At 39.9% G+C, this 16028-nt stretch overlaps 2 protein-coding genes across 2 annotated transcripts in view; one reads left to right on the top strand and one right to left on the bottom strand.

Moving 5' to 3' along the window:
* Positions 1 to 5541, top strand: part of GLDC (glycine decarboxylase) — a 37857-nt gene extending 32316 nt beyond the window's left edge. The window contains exons 24-25 of the mRNA XM_035097374.2: positions 24 to 104; positions 990 to 5541. Of these exons, the coding sequence (XP_034953265.2) occupies positions 24 to 104; positions 990 to 1133 (225 nt within the window). The 3' untranslated portion in view covers positions 1134 to 5541. The remainder of the gene's footprint in view (positions 1 to 23; positions 105 to 989) is intronic.
* The window catches only part of UHRF2 (ubiquitin like with PHD and ring finger domains 2), a 49528-nt gene continuing 36856 nt past the window's right edge, over positions 3357 to 16028 (bottom strand). Inside the window, exons 10-16 of the mRNA XM_035097375.2 lie at positions 10750 to 10856; positions 9140 to 9302; positions 8501 to 8638; positions 6491 to 6614; positions 5843 to 6021; positions 5457 to 5555; positions 3357 to 3503 (exon numbers count right to left, since the gene is read on the bottom strand). Of these exons, the coding sequence (XP_034953266.1) occupies positions 3357 to 3503; positions 5457 to 5555; positions 5843 to 6021; positions 6491 to 6614; positions 8501 to 8638; positions 9140 to 9302; positions 10750 to 10856 (957 nt within the window). The remainder of the gene's footprint in view (positions 3504 to 5456; positions 5556 to 5842; positions 6022 to 6490; positions 6615 to 8500; positions 8639 to 9139; positions 9303 to 10749; positions 10857 to 16028) is intronic.

Raw genomic sequence — 16028 nt, 5'->3', positions numbered from 1 at the left:
TTAACTTGGATTTATTGACTTAGATGTCCCCACATACCTTGACCTGCATTGCTGCTCCTAATTGGGATCGTCCTTACTCCAGAGAAGTAGCTGTTTTTCCGTTGGTAAGTAATGAGTTAACATGGGAATCTTTCCTCATTCTCATTTGAGCAGCCAGTTTTATTAGGCAGCATTACTACTGGACAACCTTAGGGACCTTGCAAGCCAACCTTAAAAAGAAAGGTACATCAGATTTGCCAGAAAGAGATGGCATTAAGGCAAGGATTAAACTGCCTCTTCCTTCCTGCTACAGCCTTTGTAATTATCAGCCGTCTCAGCTGATGCTGCTTTGAAAGAAGTCCTGTAAGTTAAATGCAAAGGCAGCTTGAAGTCAAAAAATGTTATTCCCCCTAACTGGAATTTAGTGGGGAATAACATAAGTTAAAACAGTGTGGCTCATAACAGATTCTGACAAAAAAGCCATACAAAGATGAGATAAAAGTGTAAAGACCTTGAACTATTAGTAGTTTATGGCTCATGTTATGACGGAACCCTAAACTTGCATGGCAGTTAGTGGATAACCACCTCACGTTTTATAATGCTTAAATTATTCTGGAGGATCTTTCCATTGGTCCCAGAAAGAAATCATTCCTTACAGCAGGCAGAACCCTGATCCCAAAACACATTAGTTATGTTGAATTCACAAAGTGTATCCTTCTGCCATTTGGCAAACTCCTTTTGAAACTTGGGGGCATCAAAGCAGTTCGAGATACTCCACGGGGCTAAAATTAACAACCGGCTCAGTTCGTGAAAGGAGTTTAATTTCACCTGACTTCTAAAACTTCAGACTTTGAAGGATAAACCAGCGCACCACAAGTCCTATAAGTACCTAATGAAGCTGGCTATTGTCTCTTCCAAACGCTGCAGTATGCCAAGTTACTCTTTAACGTTCCATAGAATATTGTCTGCTAATTTAAAAATGACTACTGGATATATTTCTCCCACTTTAGCCATTTGTAAGACCTGAAAATAAATTCTGGCCCACAATTGCTCGAATCGACGACATCTATGGAGATCAACACCTGGTTTGTACCTGCCCACCAATGGAAGTCTACGAGTCTCCTTTTGCTGAACAGAAGAGAGCATCATCTTAGGGTCAGTCTCCCCTCGCCTTACCCTGTTCCTTTTAAGGTGACCAGGCTTGACCTCCCTTGCTACGCTTCAGGAAGGATGGACTCTTCGGCCCAGTGAACCATTTTTTTTATACGGTGTATATTTTTGTAATCTCCATACTGTTGATTAAATTTCTGTGCAGCTATGTAAATATACTTTAGGTGGAAACAAACTGACTTGATGCAGTGCCTCAGTTTCCACAGCAGTTCATGCTGAAGTGGCCTTGATTTAACACTCTTTGATCAATTCAGGACGAAGGCTGCTTTTCTGTGTTGAGGAGCGCTAAACATAGAACGGTATGTGTAAAAATAGAACCCTGACCATACTTCTGTGATAGAGAACAATCCCAGTTTATTTTGAATGGCGTCTATACTGTGGGATTCTTTTTTGGGCTCAGGGTGTTTGGTGGCTAAAATTATAGTCATTATTCACTTTGTATGAACTGAAAGACAGAGACCACAATATGCTGAAACAAAGGAAAGAAAGCTCTGTACCTCACTTTGTATTAGATTGTGGCTATATACTTTTGTAGTTTGTATTAATTAAATTTATATATTGCTTCTAGTGTTGATCATGTCATTTAAGGAACTCTTTTTCTTTTTTAAACTCCTATGGTAGCATTCCAATAAAATCTAGAAGTTGTAATAGCTTTTGAAACCTGATTTCAAAGTCTGATTAAAAACAAGATTTTCTGAAAGAGTGTGGTATTTTGTTATGTGCTTTTGTGAAGTATTTATTGTGGGTTGTATTCTATGCTTGCATGATCTTGAAGGGGTGCTTCTACAATGCATTGTGTTCTGCGCCCAAGATACAGTGGTGCCTCGACTTACGAATTTAATCTGTTCCGAAGGCACCTTCGTAAGTCGAAAAACGCCATTGGAAAGCATTGAAAACGGAAAAATCCGTAAGTCGAAGCAACCCTATCTAAAACTGCCATGTTTTTTGGGGGGATGTCGATACCTTCGTAAGCGTGCGGCCATTACCCCCATTCGTAAGTCGAAAAATTCGGTTGTCGAGGTACCACTGTACCAGGTGAGGCTTGAGGTAGTGAATTTGCGTATCCCCCCCCCTTGAGATAGCATTGTGTAAAAACCCAGTGAGTTGGGCTTTCTACAAACAAAAAATGTAGAAGGCCAACTTCTCCACAAAACTAAGGTCTTTTAAAAATGCTTTGTATAATATAGCTTTCTAATGCAAATTGCCCAAAGACATTAAAGCCGAGACCAAACAATAGACATTCAGCCATCTTCCAGGAAACACTGTCTTATGGCGGCAAAATACAAACCGTAACACTTTATGAATCATAAAATATTTAATAAGGTATATTGGGGAAGAGGAATATACTGTATATAAAATTTCAGATCACAATATGAAGCGATTTGAGCCCTCTCCAAGCTAGCACTGCTCTCAATGCTGTGTAAGATGTATTGCCACTGATACAAGACCTACTAAAAGCATACAGTTTTACCTAATACAAAAGTGGCTTGTTTCATATGAAATAGTTTTTACACAACTAGAGTGTTTTGAATACCCTCTTTAAGTGCAAAAAACACAAATCACTTTACATTAACAGCAACAATGCATTCATATTGTTCTCAGTCATTAGTAGTCAACTTGCATAAGATACAAGAGCACAATGACGCTCACAAAAATAGACTAAAAGCCTGTTCTTGCAAAAGAAATTAAGAAAAACAGCATAATGGCAGGAAATGCACACGCACAAAAAGATTATGCACACCACAGAATTTGATGTTCTGTAATTAAAAACTGGCTTAAGTGCTGTTTTCTTGTTGTAAAATCAAACTGCATGGACCAGGCAAACTAATAGCCAGGAGGCAGTGTGTAGCTGAACTTCATCTGACGTGCTCTTAAAATTCCCCACAATTTGTTTTCCTCCATCCGAGGTAGTTACAAAAAAACAAACAAGCATCCACTGTTGTGGCCAGTCAGAGCCGAGGCTTGTATTCCCGCCCCCTTATCTGTCCAAAACTACCTTCAGTGTTGAAAGTCAGCTGAGAATGTGAAGTTCTCACTACACAAAAAAGATTGCAAAATGGGAAAGAAGGTTGAGTTAGCTGCTCCACAATGTGACAGTCATGTGAACTGCGCTCAAGCCAGCTGGTCCACTTTTGAATTTTCCTGGTTTCTTCTCTTTGTACAGTCTGTAAGTCATTAAGAGAAGTATACTGAGAACCGAACTCATATCATCGTCCTTTGCTGTAACCAGGGAAGAACTGGTCAAGTAGTGTCTGCAGGATTTTGTTGGGAACCATGGTGTAACCCTTTCCAAGGTCGTGTCGGCAAGCAGGGCAGGTGAAGACTTCAGCTCTAAAGGAGCGCTGCAAACAGCTCTAGGTTACAGAACGATAAGGAATATGTTTAGGACACAACTTAAAATATGGTTCACAAGAAAATGATACATCAGCTAAATGCCAAAAATAGACCTCTAGACTTTCTGCATTTACAGAAAGCCTTTTCCTGAGATTACATAAATTGACATAAACATAACAGGGCTACCAAAATATGCTACATAAATATACCAGTTACATTATGAGGGTGGTACTGTGCTATTTTTCTGCATAAAGGTAGTCCATCATACATTATAAATGGATTCTGTTTACACATTTGCAAAATCAGTAGCACTACTGTATATTGAGCCCTACCCTAATTTGTTGTGCAGCCTGGTTCAGATAGAAGTCGATCACAGTTTTATGCAAGCAAGGAGAGTATCGGAAGTATTCATTTGGAAGTTTTTAAACTAACCATAGTTCTCTGTGACATCATACACAAAAGTGTCTTGTGCAAAGAACAGTCTAAATCACAACCTTCAGTATAACTAAACTAACTTTTACACAAATGCTGTGAATGGCTCTACATTTGTTACAGGCAAAGCTATGCTCTCATGATTTTTAAAAAAGCCTACAAGTACTTTCTAAAACCAGGAGCTATGGCACATAGAATAACATTCCCAGGTGCTCTTTCCTTTGCAGACAAAAATCTTGGCTACTACAAGCAATCAAATACCAGGTGCTCAGTAGCGGTCTTTTTTGCAAATGTGCCCAGTTTAACAATGAAATCTAGGTTAGTGAGTGGGGTCAGGATGTGGAATTGCGTGGTCTTTCCCCCCATAATGTGTGAAAATTCTCCTTTGCTTGTTCTCAGTGTTTGTTGCATTCATCCTTTACCAGCCCTGGTTAAAATGAATCCCAGTCCTCTCCTAAACTCACTTTGGCAGCCCTAATTAACAATGGGGTTTTAACATTACTTTAGGCATACACCTGGATGGGAAGGAGAATTAGTGCAGCAGGAGACAGGCACAGGTTTGGGAGTACATTTCCCTTACACACTGGCTCATTGGAAAGTGTGATCTGGGCCTGTTTACATATGCAATTGTTTTATATTTGTTTTTATTGTACTGTGAAATCACTTTGAGAAGCGAAATAGGAAGCAATTCATAAATGATGTTGGTGGTTTTGTCATCTTCTCATAGAGCTCAAAGATGAGGGAAATGTACCCTGCGTTGGATCAAAAAGGCACTTCTCCTTGTTCCTTCTAGTATTCTACAGCGTAAACTGATTTTGTGAATGTGACCTCTACCAACATTTAAGAGTTGTTTATATGCCCCCCCAAAACCAAGTCAAAATTATGAACATTAGGATAAATATTACAAGGCAAAATTCAGCCAAAGTCACCTTGATTTCAATGGAAGAGATAAGAATGTGCTTAAATCTCTGCCCATGAGGACTTTGAAACAGATCCAGCCTATGTTCGGGAAAAGTAATTGATATCCTTCAACTAATTCGTTCAGTCAAAATGAAAAATAACTCATCTCGTTTTTAGTTGCAATGTAAAATTGTGCCAGTTCAGGGGTGGGCAGACTTCAGGCTTGTGTGGTCTACTTTGTCCTCCTTTCTCCAAGCTACCACTTTTCAGGGCTGCAGCTGATGAACTTGGAAATTCCAGGCAGACATATGCTGAAAAGTGTCTTGTTCTTTAATTATAAGTATCTTAGTCCAGGAATTTGTTTTCTGTATCCCAACCCCCAACATTACTTCAGTAGCCAATATGCAGAAAAAAGTTGCTGCTACTATTAAACGGCCGGGAGTCAGAAGCCACTGATTATCTAATGCTAATTACTCAAGGATCTACCAGTATATCCCAATCTACTTTCTGCTAACCCCTGGTCTTGTACCTCTTTCAAGGAAGGGACAAAGCGAGTTCAAAATGCTGGTGACTTGCTTTCCAACAGAACCAGGACCAATGGTTCCAAGATCAAGAGGAAACATCACTACGGTACTACTTACTTTACAGACATTGTGGAGGCACTCTGTGGTCACCGGTTGGTATACCAGCTCCTGGCAGCAGACACACATAAAAGATTGTTCCAGATTCTTCAAAAAGTTCTATGACAAGATAAGAGAAAAATAAGTTACACAGACAATGAAATTTTAGGCTCCGTGCCATCAAGCAAATTCCTTCATCTTAGTTGTTTAAAATAAATGACCTCTTCATAAAAAGGTCTTATTCTTGTAAAGTAACTCCCATATTCTACAAAGACCAGAATGTTGTGTGGTTAAACTAAGCAAAAACATACCTTCTACTTCAATAAATGTGTTATACATATTGATCCCTCCTTGTCACTGCAAGAAAGGTTAAAATGCAGGATGTGAGTTACTCTAAGAAAACATACTGGTCCTTCCTTAACAGAAGCAAGAACTTCGTCCCACAGCTTCTGGTTCGGTGAATCTTCCTGAATCAACCACTGCTGTTGCTGAGTGAGCTGGAAAGCTTCTCCTTTGCCGCCGTCTCCTTTCCCTCCATCTTCCATCCTCATGACTTTGGCCGTGTTTGTAGGTTCCTCAATTCCTTCTGAAAATAATAATAATAATAATAATAATAATAATAATAATAATAATAATAATAATAATAATTTATTTATACCCCGCCCATCTGGCTGGGTTTCCCCAGCCACTCTGGGCGGCTTCCGACCGAATATTAAAAACAGTACAGCATCAAACATTAAAAACTTCCCTAAACAGGGCCGCCTTCAGTTGTCTTCTAAATGTAAAATAGTTGTTTATTGCCTTGACATCTTCTGGGAGATGACCTGGTGTTCCATCTAGTGTTAACTTGCAGTGTGAAATGTTCAGACTGCTGACATGGCCACTCCTAAATGCCTTCTTTCTCTGAACAGAGCTCAACCAGCTCCTTGGCTCACCAATAAACTGATGCCAATGAAGTAGATGGGGGAACAAGAAATGATGCTTGGTCACTAGCCCTTACTCCTTTGAAAACAGAGAGCCTAGTAAGTTAATTCCCCTTCCTCCTGCTACCATACCATCATCAATCAGTCTTTTCTGATTTCCGTTGCTCTGTTCTGTTGGCTCCTGTTTCGTAGGTTGCTTTTTTACTTTATCCTTCTTTTCTTTACTCGCCATAGCTTCCAAATAGCCTTCCGGGTACTGCAAAAGAAGAGCATCAGGTCTGAAAAGTATCTTAAGCAGCATTCACATTAAAACAATGATGTCCAGAATGACATCATTTTCAAAACCAACCTAACCTAAAATTAGGGCACAGAACATAAGGAGCTGGCACCTGCGCAACTGACTCACAAAAAAGATCTGTCACAAGGGCATAAGCTGGACCTTGCTCTTTGATTCCTACCCTGGGACAAAAAACGGACTGATAGACCTCTGGGATGTAGCTAACTTTTGCTTTTGACTCTCATTAGGGGAATGACAGCTGTTTTGTTGTTGTTGTTTAGTCGTTTAGTCGTGTCCGACTCTTCATGACCCCATGGACCACAGCACGCCAGGCACTCCTGTCTTCCACTGCCTCTCGCAGTTTGGTCAAACTCATGTTGGTAGCTTCGAGAACACTGTCCAACCATCTCATCCTCTGTCATCCCCTTCTCCTTGTGCCCTCAATCTTTCCCAACATCAGGGTCTACTCCAGGGAGTCTTCTCTTCTCATGAGGTGGCCAAAGTATCGGAGCCTCAGCTTCACGATCTGTCCTTCCAGTGAGCACTCAGGGCTGATTTCCTTCAGAATGAATAGGTTTGATCTTCTTGCAGTCCATGGGACTCTCAAGAGTCTCCTCCAGCACTATAATTCAAAAGCATCAATTCTTCGACGATCAGCCTTCTTTATGGTCCAGCTCTCACTTCCATACATCACTTCTGGGAAAACCATAGCTTTAACTATACGGACCTTCGGCGGCAAGGTGATGTCTCTGCTTTTTAAGATGCTGTCTAGGTTTGTCATTGCTTTTCTCTCAAGAACCAGGCGTCCTTTAATTTCATGACTGCTGTCACCATCTGCAGTGATCAAGGAGCCCAAGAAAGTAAAATCTCTCACTGCCTCCATTTCTTCCCCTTCTATTTGCCAGGAGGTGATGGGACCAGTGGCCATGATCTTGGTTTTTTTGATGTTGAGCTTCAGACCATATTTTGTGCTCTCCTCTTTCACCCTCATTAAAAGGTTCTTTAATTCCTCCTCACTTTCTGCCATCAAGGTTGTGTCGTCTGCATATCTGAGGTTGTTGATATTCCGGCAATCTTAATTCCAGTTTGGGATTCATCTAGTCCAGCCTTTCGCATGATGAATTCTGCATATAAGTTAAATAAGCAGGGAGACAATATACAACCTTGTCGTACTCATTTCCCAATTTTGAACCAATCAGTTGTTCCATATCCAGTTCTAACTGTAGAGATTTCTCAGGAGACAGATGAGGTGATCAGGCACTCCCATTTCTTTAAGAACTTGCCATAGTTTGCTGTGGTCGACACAGTCAAAGGCTTTTGCATAGTAAATGAAGCAGAAGTAGACATTTTTCTGGAACTCTCTAGCTTTCTCCATAATCCAGCATGTTTGCTATTTGCTATTTGGTCTCTGGTTCCTCTGCCCCTTCGAAATCCAGCTTGCACTTCTGGGAGTTCTCGGTCCACATACTGCCTAAGCCTGCCTTGTAGAATTTTAAGCATAACCTTGCTAGCGTGTGAAATGAGGGCAATTGTGCGGTAGTTGGAGCATTCTTTGGCAATGCCCCTTTACCATTTCTTAATCCAAATGTGAACAAATGATATGAACAGGGCCACGCACTTGATCACATGCAATATGAAAAAAGGTATGGGCCTATTTCAGGCTTCCAAACCTGTTCAATAAAGATTAGAAGGGGGAAGTATAATTCATCTTGTTTTAACTAGCTGCCTTAACCTCTTCAAAGCTGATCTTAATGAAGCTGGCTACCAGAGATTTTCAGCAGAGTGTGGAGCTTCTCTAACATAGATGTTGGAACAGTTATGGTTCAATAAAACTTTTTAGAACGATGGTAACTTGATGTTCTAACCTGTAAACTCAAGCCCAATTTCTTTGACCTTTCCATTCCTTCTGAAGTCCAGGGGGCAGGTTCAGCATCATCTCTTCTCAGAAGATAGCGCCAAACTAAGAATCCACATTTTCCAATTTCAGGCCAGTATTTCACCACCTAAATGATAAACGTTCCTATCACTGTTATGTTTATCTTCCACAGTCTGAAGGCCGGTCTAATTAAATTCCTCCGTTTCCCCCATTTATTATGAGAAGTTTAATAAATTTCACTGCTATGTATTCATCAGTTTTAACATAAAATGGTGCTTTCTGAAAATGCAAGTTGATGCCTAGATCTGACCCTATTTCTATCATTTCTCATAATCTGCACTATCCTGTACGAGACTTCCTGAGACAGCAATGGAGTTGTAAAGAAAAAACACACCTAATGTAAACAGCTTAACTGCTTTATGTGCTCTGTGGGCTAATAAGAGGACACATTTTTCAGGAAGATTCCGACTCCCTGGAGAGGCTTTTCAGGGAATATAAGGAGGTGCAGAAGTTGAGGCAGGGGGAGGGACAGGAAAGCCAGTTGTGCAACCCAAGATAATTTCCCCTAAAACTCAAAATGCTTTGCTCTTTTTTAATGGAAGGAACGTTAAAGTAGGAAAATACGCACTTTATAAATGCCATCATATCTGTTGCCTTCTTCAGGGGCATATTTGCTGATCCTTCGACCCTTTGAGCTGCGAACCACTCGGACTGGCTTACCAGCTCTCCAGTTTTTAGACTCTGCTCCATTTTTATCATCCAGGGGGGCATCACAATTTAGCGCCAGTGCCCTGAAAATGAAAACAAACAAAAAAACTGAAGATATAATGCTTCCTCAGGTATTAAGAGCACAAGCAAATATCAGCTATTTAAATTCAATTTTCCATGGGAGGCAGAAGATGAAGTGTTTTATTCAACCTGAAGTTAAGAATTATTGATATAATGCCGCCACAACAGGATTCCCCCTGCATGCACCCGGAGGGTTGGGAGTGTGTGCAAAACAGATACAGTGGTACCTCGGGTTACGAACTTAATTTGTTCCGGAGGTCCACTCTTAACCTGAAACAGTTCTTTCAGGGCCGTCTCAAGCCGGTCGGGTGCCCTGGCGCGGAGATCGCTCCGCGCCCCCGCCCCAGTGGGCGGGTGCAGCACGCAGCTCGGCTTTGCCGCGCAGCGCCCTCCTGCCGGCCCGGCGCCCCGCGCCACCGAGACTACCCCTAGAGCTGGGCCTGAGTTCTTTCACTAATGGGGCCTCTTGCCGCTGCTGCCACACAATTTCCGTTCTCATCCTGGGGCAAAGTTCTCAGCCCACGGTACCACTGCTGGGTTAGCAGAGTTTGTAACCCGAAGTACCACTGTATAAGGGACACACCAGGGCGAGGAGGACATTCCATTGCACAAGGAAAAAATCATTTTGCTGATTGAAATGCTTAATGCTACACTGAATATAATCCAAAAGCAGATACAAGTTAACATATACAGACTAAGTTAAATTACCCTCTAAAGCATAAGAAAACAATCCCATGCAAACCGAATACTTTCCCATGTAAATTTCACTATTATTAGTCAATGAAAATATAAAAAATACAGAATCTGCTTGCTCTCAAGTAAATATGCTTAGGATTTGGTTCTGTTTTGTTTTAGTATTTATATGCCACTTTCTCAACAATAAAGCTGAGCTCAAAGTGGCTCACAAATGTAACAAAGTATTTAAAAGTAACATTTAAACCAACAAAACCATATTAAAAAAGCATACAGGCAGTGAGCATTTTGTGCATGCTCAATTGATGCACGGCCATCAATGCATGGGTCCTTTTGGACCTGGAAGAGGGCAAAATGGGGGCAGGACAGAACAGGGTGGCCTTATGAGTGCTCCGTCAATGCACACGAGGACCAGAAACGCAACCCCTGCACCAAATTGGGGGTTGCCTCTATTAGTAAAGAAAAAGAAGCAATTAATGCAATCCAATTAAAAAATTATTTTAAAAATTGGAGGCATCTGTCTGTCTCAAAAAACCATTAATGGAGGGCATTTCTGGGGGTGAAGTCAAACCACTGGAGAATCACAGAATATCTAGATTAGTAATCAAATTTCAGCACATAAACAGGTTCACTGGAGTGTTTTCTCTATTCTGGAGGGAAAAAATTGTATGAATAGTTCATGACAACATTCAGCGCATAGTTACAGGAGAGTCAACTTATTTTCTCCTTTTAATGTAAGAATGTGGCACAGCTTACCTGTTCATGTGTGTCAAAGTTTGATCAAATGAATGTTCTCCAATCCTTTTATTGCCGGACAGATCTCTTCCACCACTCCCAGTGTAAGTAAATTCATCACCTCGATCCTATATGTGGAGATTAATTACTTTTTAAAATGCCAGGACTGCACAAACTCAAATGTACTCGTAGAAAATTAATTGTGTTAACAAAGTTAACGATTGCCTTGCACATAAAAACAGGTCAGCGCTTGATCTGCTGATGCCACAGATTCTTAGGTCATATCTTTATCAGTATATGAGTATGGAAAGTATAAATGTATATTACAACACATAAGAATATTGGTTGCTATAAGCAACTTTTTAGTTTGTTTGTCTGTAAAAGAGGTCAATGAGGTACACAAATGAGGAGATTGTTCTCCATAAAGTGTTTTCCCCAACCCAAAGTTAAGAGCCTGTCAATGATTTTATTGTTCTAAAAAGGATTCTTTAATTATGATACATTATAAGACAGTTTAGCACATTCATCTGTCTTCGCCAGCCTGGCTCTTGCTGGGCTTGATGGGAACTGTAGCGCAATACATCTGGAGGGCATTATGTTGGCAAATGCGGCCTTCTATCATCTCCTCTCCAAAACGGGTATCAACAGATCACAAGGGTCTGTTAGACTTGGCCTGAATGGTGTTGGCAAGTTATTCTGACATACCCTGTTCAATTACAGTCATACCTTGGAAGCCGAACACTCAGACGTTTTTGCTCCCGACGCCGCAAACCCGGAAGTGAGTATTCTGGTTTACGAACGTTCTTTGGAACCTTAAACCGATTGGCTGCAGGAGCTTCCTGCAGCCAATCGGAAGCTGTGTCATTGTTTCCAAACATTTTGGAATAGGAAGAGACTTCCAGAACGGATTCCGTTCGACTTCCGAAGTACAACTGTACACCCTCAATGGTTTGCTACCTTTCCTCGGACATTTTAAGGAATCTGTAACCACATATGGTAATAATATCCCATTGGTGTTTATCTACTGGGGAGGAAGACAATTTTCAGACATTCTTCCCCTGCCCCCATAGCTCTCCAATCTGCTCTCAAGGGTCCCTCAACCCTCCAGATAAGATTTTGGAGAAGGGGGAATTACTGAAAATAGTCTCCTTCGCCATTCCACTGAAGGATGCCTCCTATCAGCGCAAGACCCCCTAATGGATACCACATATAAACTCAGAAAAAATCAAAGCACAAGACAAATGCGTTCAGCCACAGGGATGAATACTGCAGTTTGTAAAGTATTAATGAGCTAAACAAAGTTGCTATCAATTGTTCAGAAAAAAATGTATTTTTCATGTATAAGGAGCATTCCAACATTCTCCTGGTAACAGCATACACTAACAAAATACTAAGGCTTTCTCTCACCACAATACAATAACTGCAAATGAACTGGAACAAACCTACTGCAACAGAATTTCAAATATACTCTATTAACATCAATCTCAAAAATTCTGGAAACTGAAAAGCAAAGCAAGGGAGGAGGGCATATCTTTTCCTTTTCTCTTGAATTGTCAAGAATGCAGGGTGGATAAAAATCAATGATTTAAAAAAATGGATTTATTATTATTATTTAAATTGGATTTTTAAAATAAAATGCTTTGGGGGAGGGGAAATCTTTCTAAAGATAGCTTTCTATTTAAGTTACATTATAGTCCAAAGGCTATTCATCAGGAAATAAAGATTTGTTTTAAGTTTTTCATGTGTGCTAAAACTCAGTCTAAGTTTCTTTTTTAATAAAAAAAATGTTTAACCACATGATTTAACAAACATGGATACATATGCTATAATGTTATTGTTTTAGTTAAATAAATTGTTTAAATTGTTATTAAGGAAATGATTATTTTTCTCCTTCCAATAAAATACAGCAAAAAGTTGTCCAAATATAAACAGTTAATTTATTAAACCTCACAATAATTTCATAATTAATCTGTCTATGTATTTCTAATAGTATAACCAAATCAGCAATTTTTGATAACTATAAAAACTACTCTGAAAATTTATTATTCCAAAAATGAAACCTTCATCTGGTTGTAAATATTAAGATTATACCAGCAAAAATGTGTCTTTCTGTTTAAAAAAATGGTTTAAATCAAGTCTTACTGACTAGTCATTTAAATAGTGATTTAAATCCACCCTGCAAAAATGTCACCATGCAAAACAGACTATAAAAATTATTAAAGAAATGTTGAAAATTGTTGGCTAATACAATTTTAAAATGCATAGTCAGCAGCAAGAAAATAAGTCATGCTGTGAGTGGACCTCCTGACCGTGATGTGGCCCCCCAGTTGGGCTGATTTGCCCTGTGGCACCCTGGAAGCAACACATCCACCCCAAAGCAATTCCTATGTGAATATAAAGTTAGAACAGGGTTTTAAAAAGGTCAGTGGGTGAGCGCATCAGCACCTCACAGGATCAGATCTTTAAGGGGACAGAACTGGAAGGAGAGGCCTGCTGATGACAGGAAAAGTGAGAGACCTGGCAGGAAGGGCACCCCTCCCACAGCCCTTCTCTAGCAAAGATGCAGCCCCCTGGCCGATCTCTCCTTTTCACAGTGTTGTGGCCTCCTTCTTGCTGATGCCTGTCTCTCCTTTCTGCCTGACACTCTACCCCTCAACCTGACCTATAGAGATCAGAGCTCAATCCACTGCAGCCACCTACTCACATCTTATGAACTAAAAAATGATTAATGAATTATGAAGCATACATGGATGATTTATAATGTTTTATAAGCAATCAATAATAGCATTAAGGGCTATTAATTATTATTATGCTACTAGATACATCAATTTAATCCACCTCATAATGGAGATGAAGTGGAACGATAACAGACCACTAGACAAAGGTGAGAAACTTAGCTGAGGAAGGGATTTTTCAAGTGCAATCTTAGGCTTGTCTACTCAGAAGAAAGTCATCTTGAGTTCAAGGGGACTCAGTTCCACCTTTAATATTTGTTGCATATTCATTTGTCTGTGCCACATTCATTCATTCATTCACATATGGTGTGTGTTTGTGGGTGTGTTACAGTATTCACAGCAGACCCAGCGAAATCAAGGAACTTAAGTTACCCCATTTGACTTCATAATTTTTAACAGTCCTATTCTAAGTATGATATGATCGTCAACCATATAGTTTTGGTCTTTTAAGGCTACTTTACTTATCTAAGAGTAAGTCCTACTGAACTCAACAGGATATTTTCTGAGTAGAAATACAAAGAACACTACAAAACCCATTTATCATATTATCGTAAGATAAAGTCTGTAACTTTAACAGATTTCCAAGTACTTACAAATTCTTATAACAGGCCATAGTAAAGTAAGGGGCAAAGAGAGAGGACAGAAATAATATTTAAGACCAATATAGATGCAATGCTAGGATGGCCATGTACTTGTGTTAAAGGGTGGAGATGAAACCACAGAATTGACCAAGCAGACCCTCTTCTCTCACATGCAAATTCCCTTTGATCTCTCTTTCCTTGGTTTAGGATCATAGGTATTGCCTGGCTAATGTTAACCTATATGTGCTTGGAATCTAACTTCAGAACCTACTGTACATAAGGAGAATTCATGAAGTAGGAGAAGAGGATTCCGAGAAAGGGGACTTCAACCCCTTAAACTTAGTTAATAGTGCTGGTTTCACTTTGCCAGTATCAATCCAAGTGAAAAAGATTATCCCACAATTACTCATCTTTAGGTTTCTATCATCTTTTCCTGGGGCACTGCCAAGATCTACTGTTCACTCAACCAATTCAGGTCACTTGTCAGATGCAGAAATGATACAGAACTGCAACTCTGGCACAGAAGTTTCTGGAGCACAAATATGTATTTGGCAAACCTGACATAGGCAGTATAGTGAAAAGGGAGGCTTAAACACTTCTATAATAAAATCTAACTGTAAGAAAAAAATATCAGTGCACAAAAGTGCACATAATTTGAGTGGTAGTTTAGCCCATTGAGCTTCTGAAATACATCACTTGCTAACCCACCATCATCATCACCAAGGAAAGAAAAGCCAACAAACTCAGAAGTCACTGTATGCTAGCAAGCTATGCTTATGCATCTAGCTTTATTAGAATATTAGGACCACATGCCTTGCCCTTCGCAGTTCTTTCCAGTGATGATAATTTATCAGCACCGAGTATGTTCTCATGGGATTTCTTCAACCAAATGCCATTGATATCTTATATATTGCAGCAGTAAAAAGAACTTAATAAGTGTTTGGCAAAGAATACATAATATTATGATGCTACTGAGAAGGTTCATTTCATTTTCTTTACTAATGGCTCTTAAAAACAACTCTTAACACATTGCTTACTGCTTTATCGTTCACCTGAAGCATGCTTCAGAATTCCTCCTGATGGTACAGAGCTGGAGAAGAGGGTGTAAACATTACTCTGATTGTAGAAAACAGCTTATGCCTAAACAAACCATAGCTAGATTCATGAAATCAAAAAGACAAAAATATTGTTTCATCACACAGAACAGCTTGCATCTTAATTTCCCAATATCTGCTTCCAGGGGCTAGACATTGGCCTGGTTGCAGGGAACATTAAACCATAGTTAAAAACAAACTATGGTTTAATGTGAATGGGTCCCCATGGTCTTCCGCCCCTTTGCTATGGTGCGGCAGACAGAATAAGACAGTCTGGCTTGTTGTGTCGTCTGAAGGCAGGCTTGTGGTTTGTCAATGGTAGAAGTGGAGGAACACTGCTAATTCACATAAAATAGTTTGTTTTAAGAAAGACTATGCCACAAATATCTTACTCTTTAGAGCTAAATATTGCTATTCATGTTACTTCAGTGTTGTTTCTCAAGTTTTTAATCTGCAGGCCCCTAAACCTAATTCTCACTGAGGTAGTCAATCTGTGTCTTGTCTGAAACACTGTATGTTTCTCTGTACAAAAAACTATCCACCTGTAGATGGGGTACCATATCAGGCAGAAGTGATTTCTCGGATGTGCTAGTTTTCTACATGCCGGTTTGGGTTTTTGTACAGAGCAACTTTAAATCATGTGAAACCCATCTTGGAGTCTGAAGTGGTATGAACTAGGCACAGGTTATCATCTCGTGTCAGTTTAAGCCTAAAAGGAATACTCTTCTGTGTCAAAGAATATGGGCAGGATGCAGTCAGCTTGCTGAAGCCAAGCAAGTCTGGTTCTGGACAATACCTGAATGGCAGACTGCCTCCGAACCCCACGTACAAGCACCACCTTGATTTCCATCTTGGAAGTAAGGCACAATATAAATGTAATAAAACAATAC

This window comes from Zootoca vivipara, chromosome 16 (assembly GCF_963506605.1).
Source record: "Zootoca vivipara chromosome 16, rZooViv1.1, whole genome shotgun sequence".
Lineage (NCBI taxonomy): Eukaryota > Metazoa > Chordata > Lepidosauria > Squamata > Lacertidae > Zootoca > Zootoca vivipara.
This window is presented reverse-complemented; position numbering and strand designations above follow the sequence as displayed.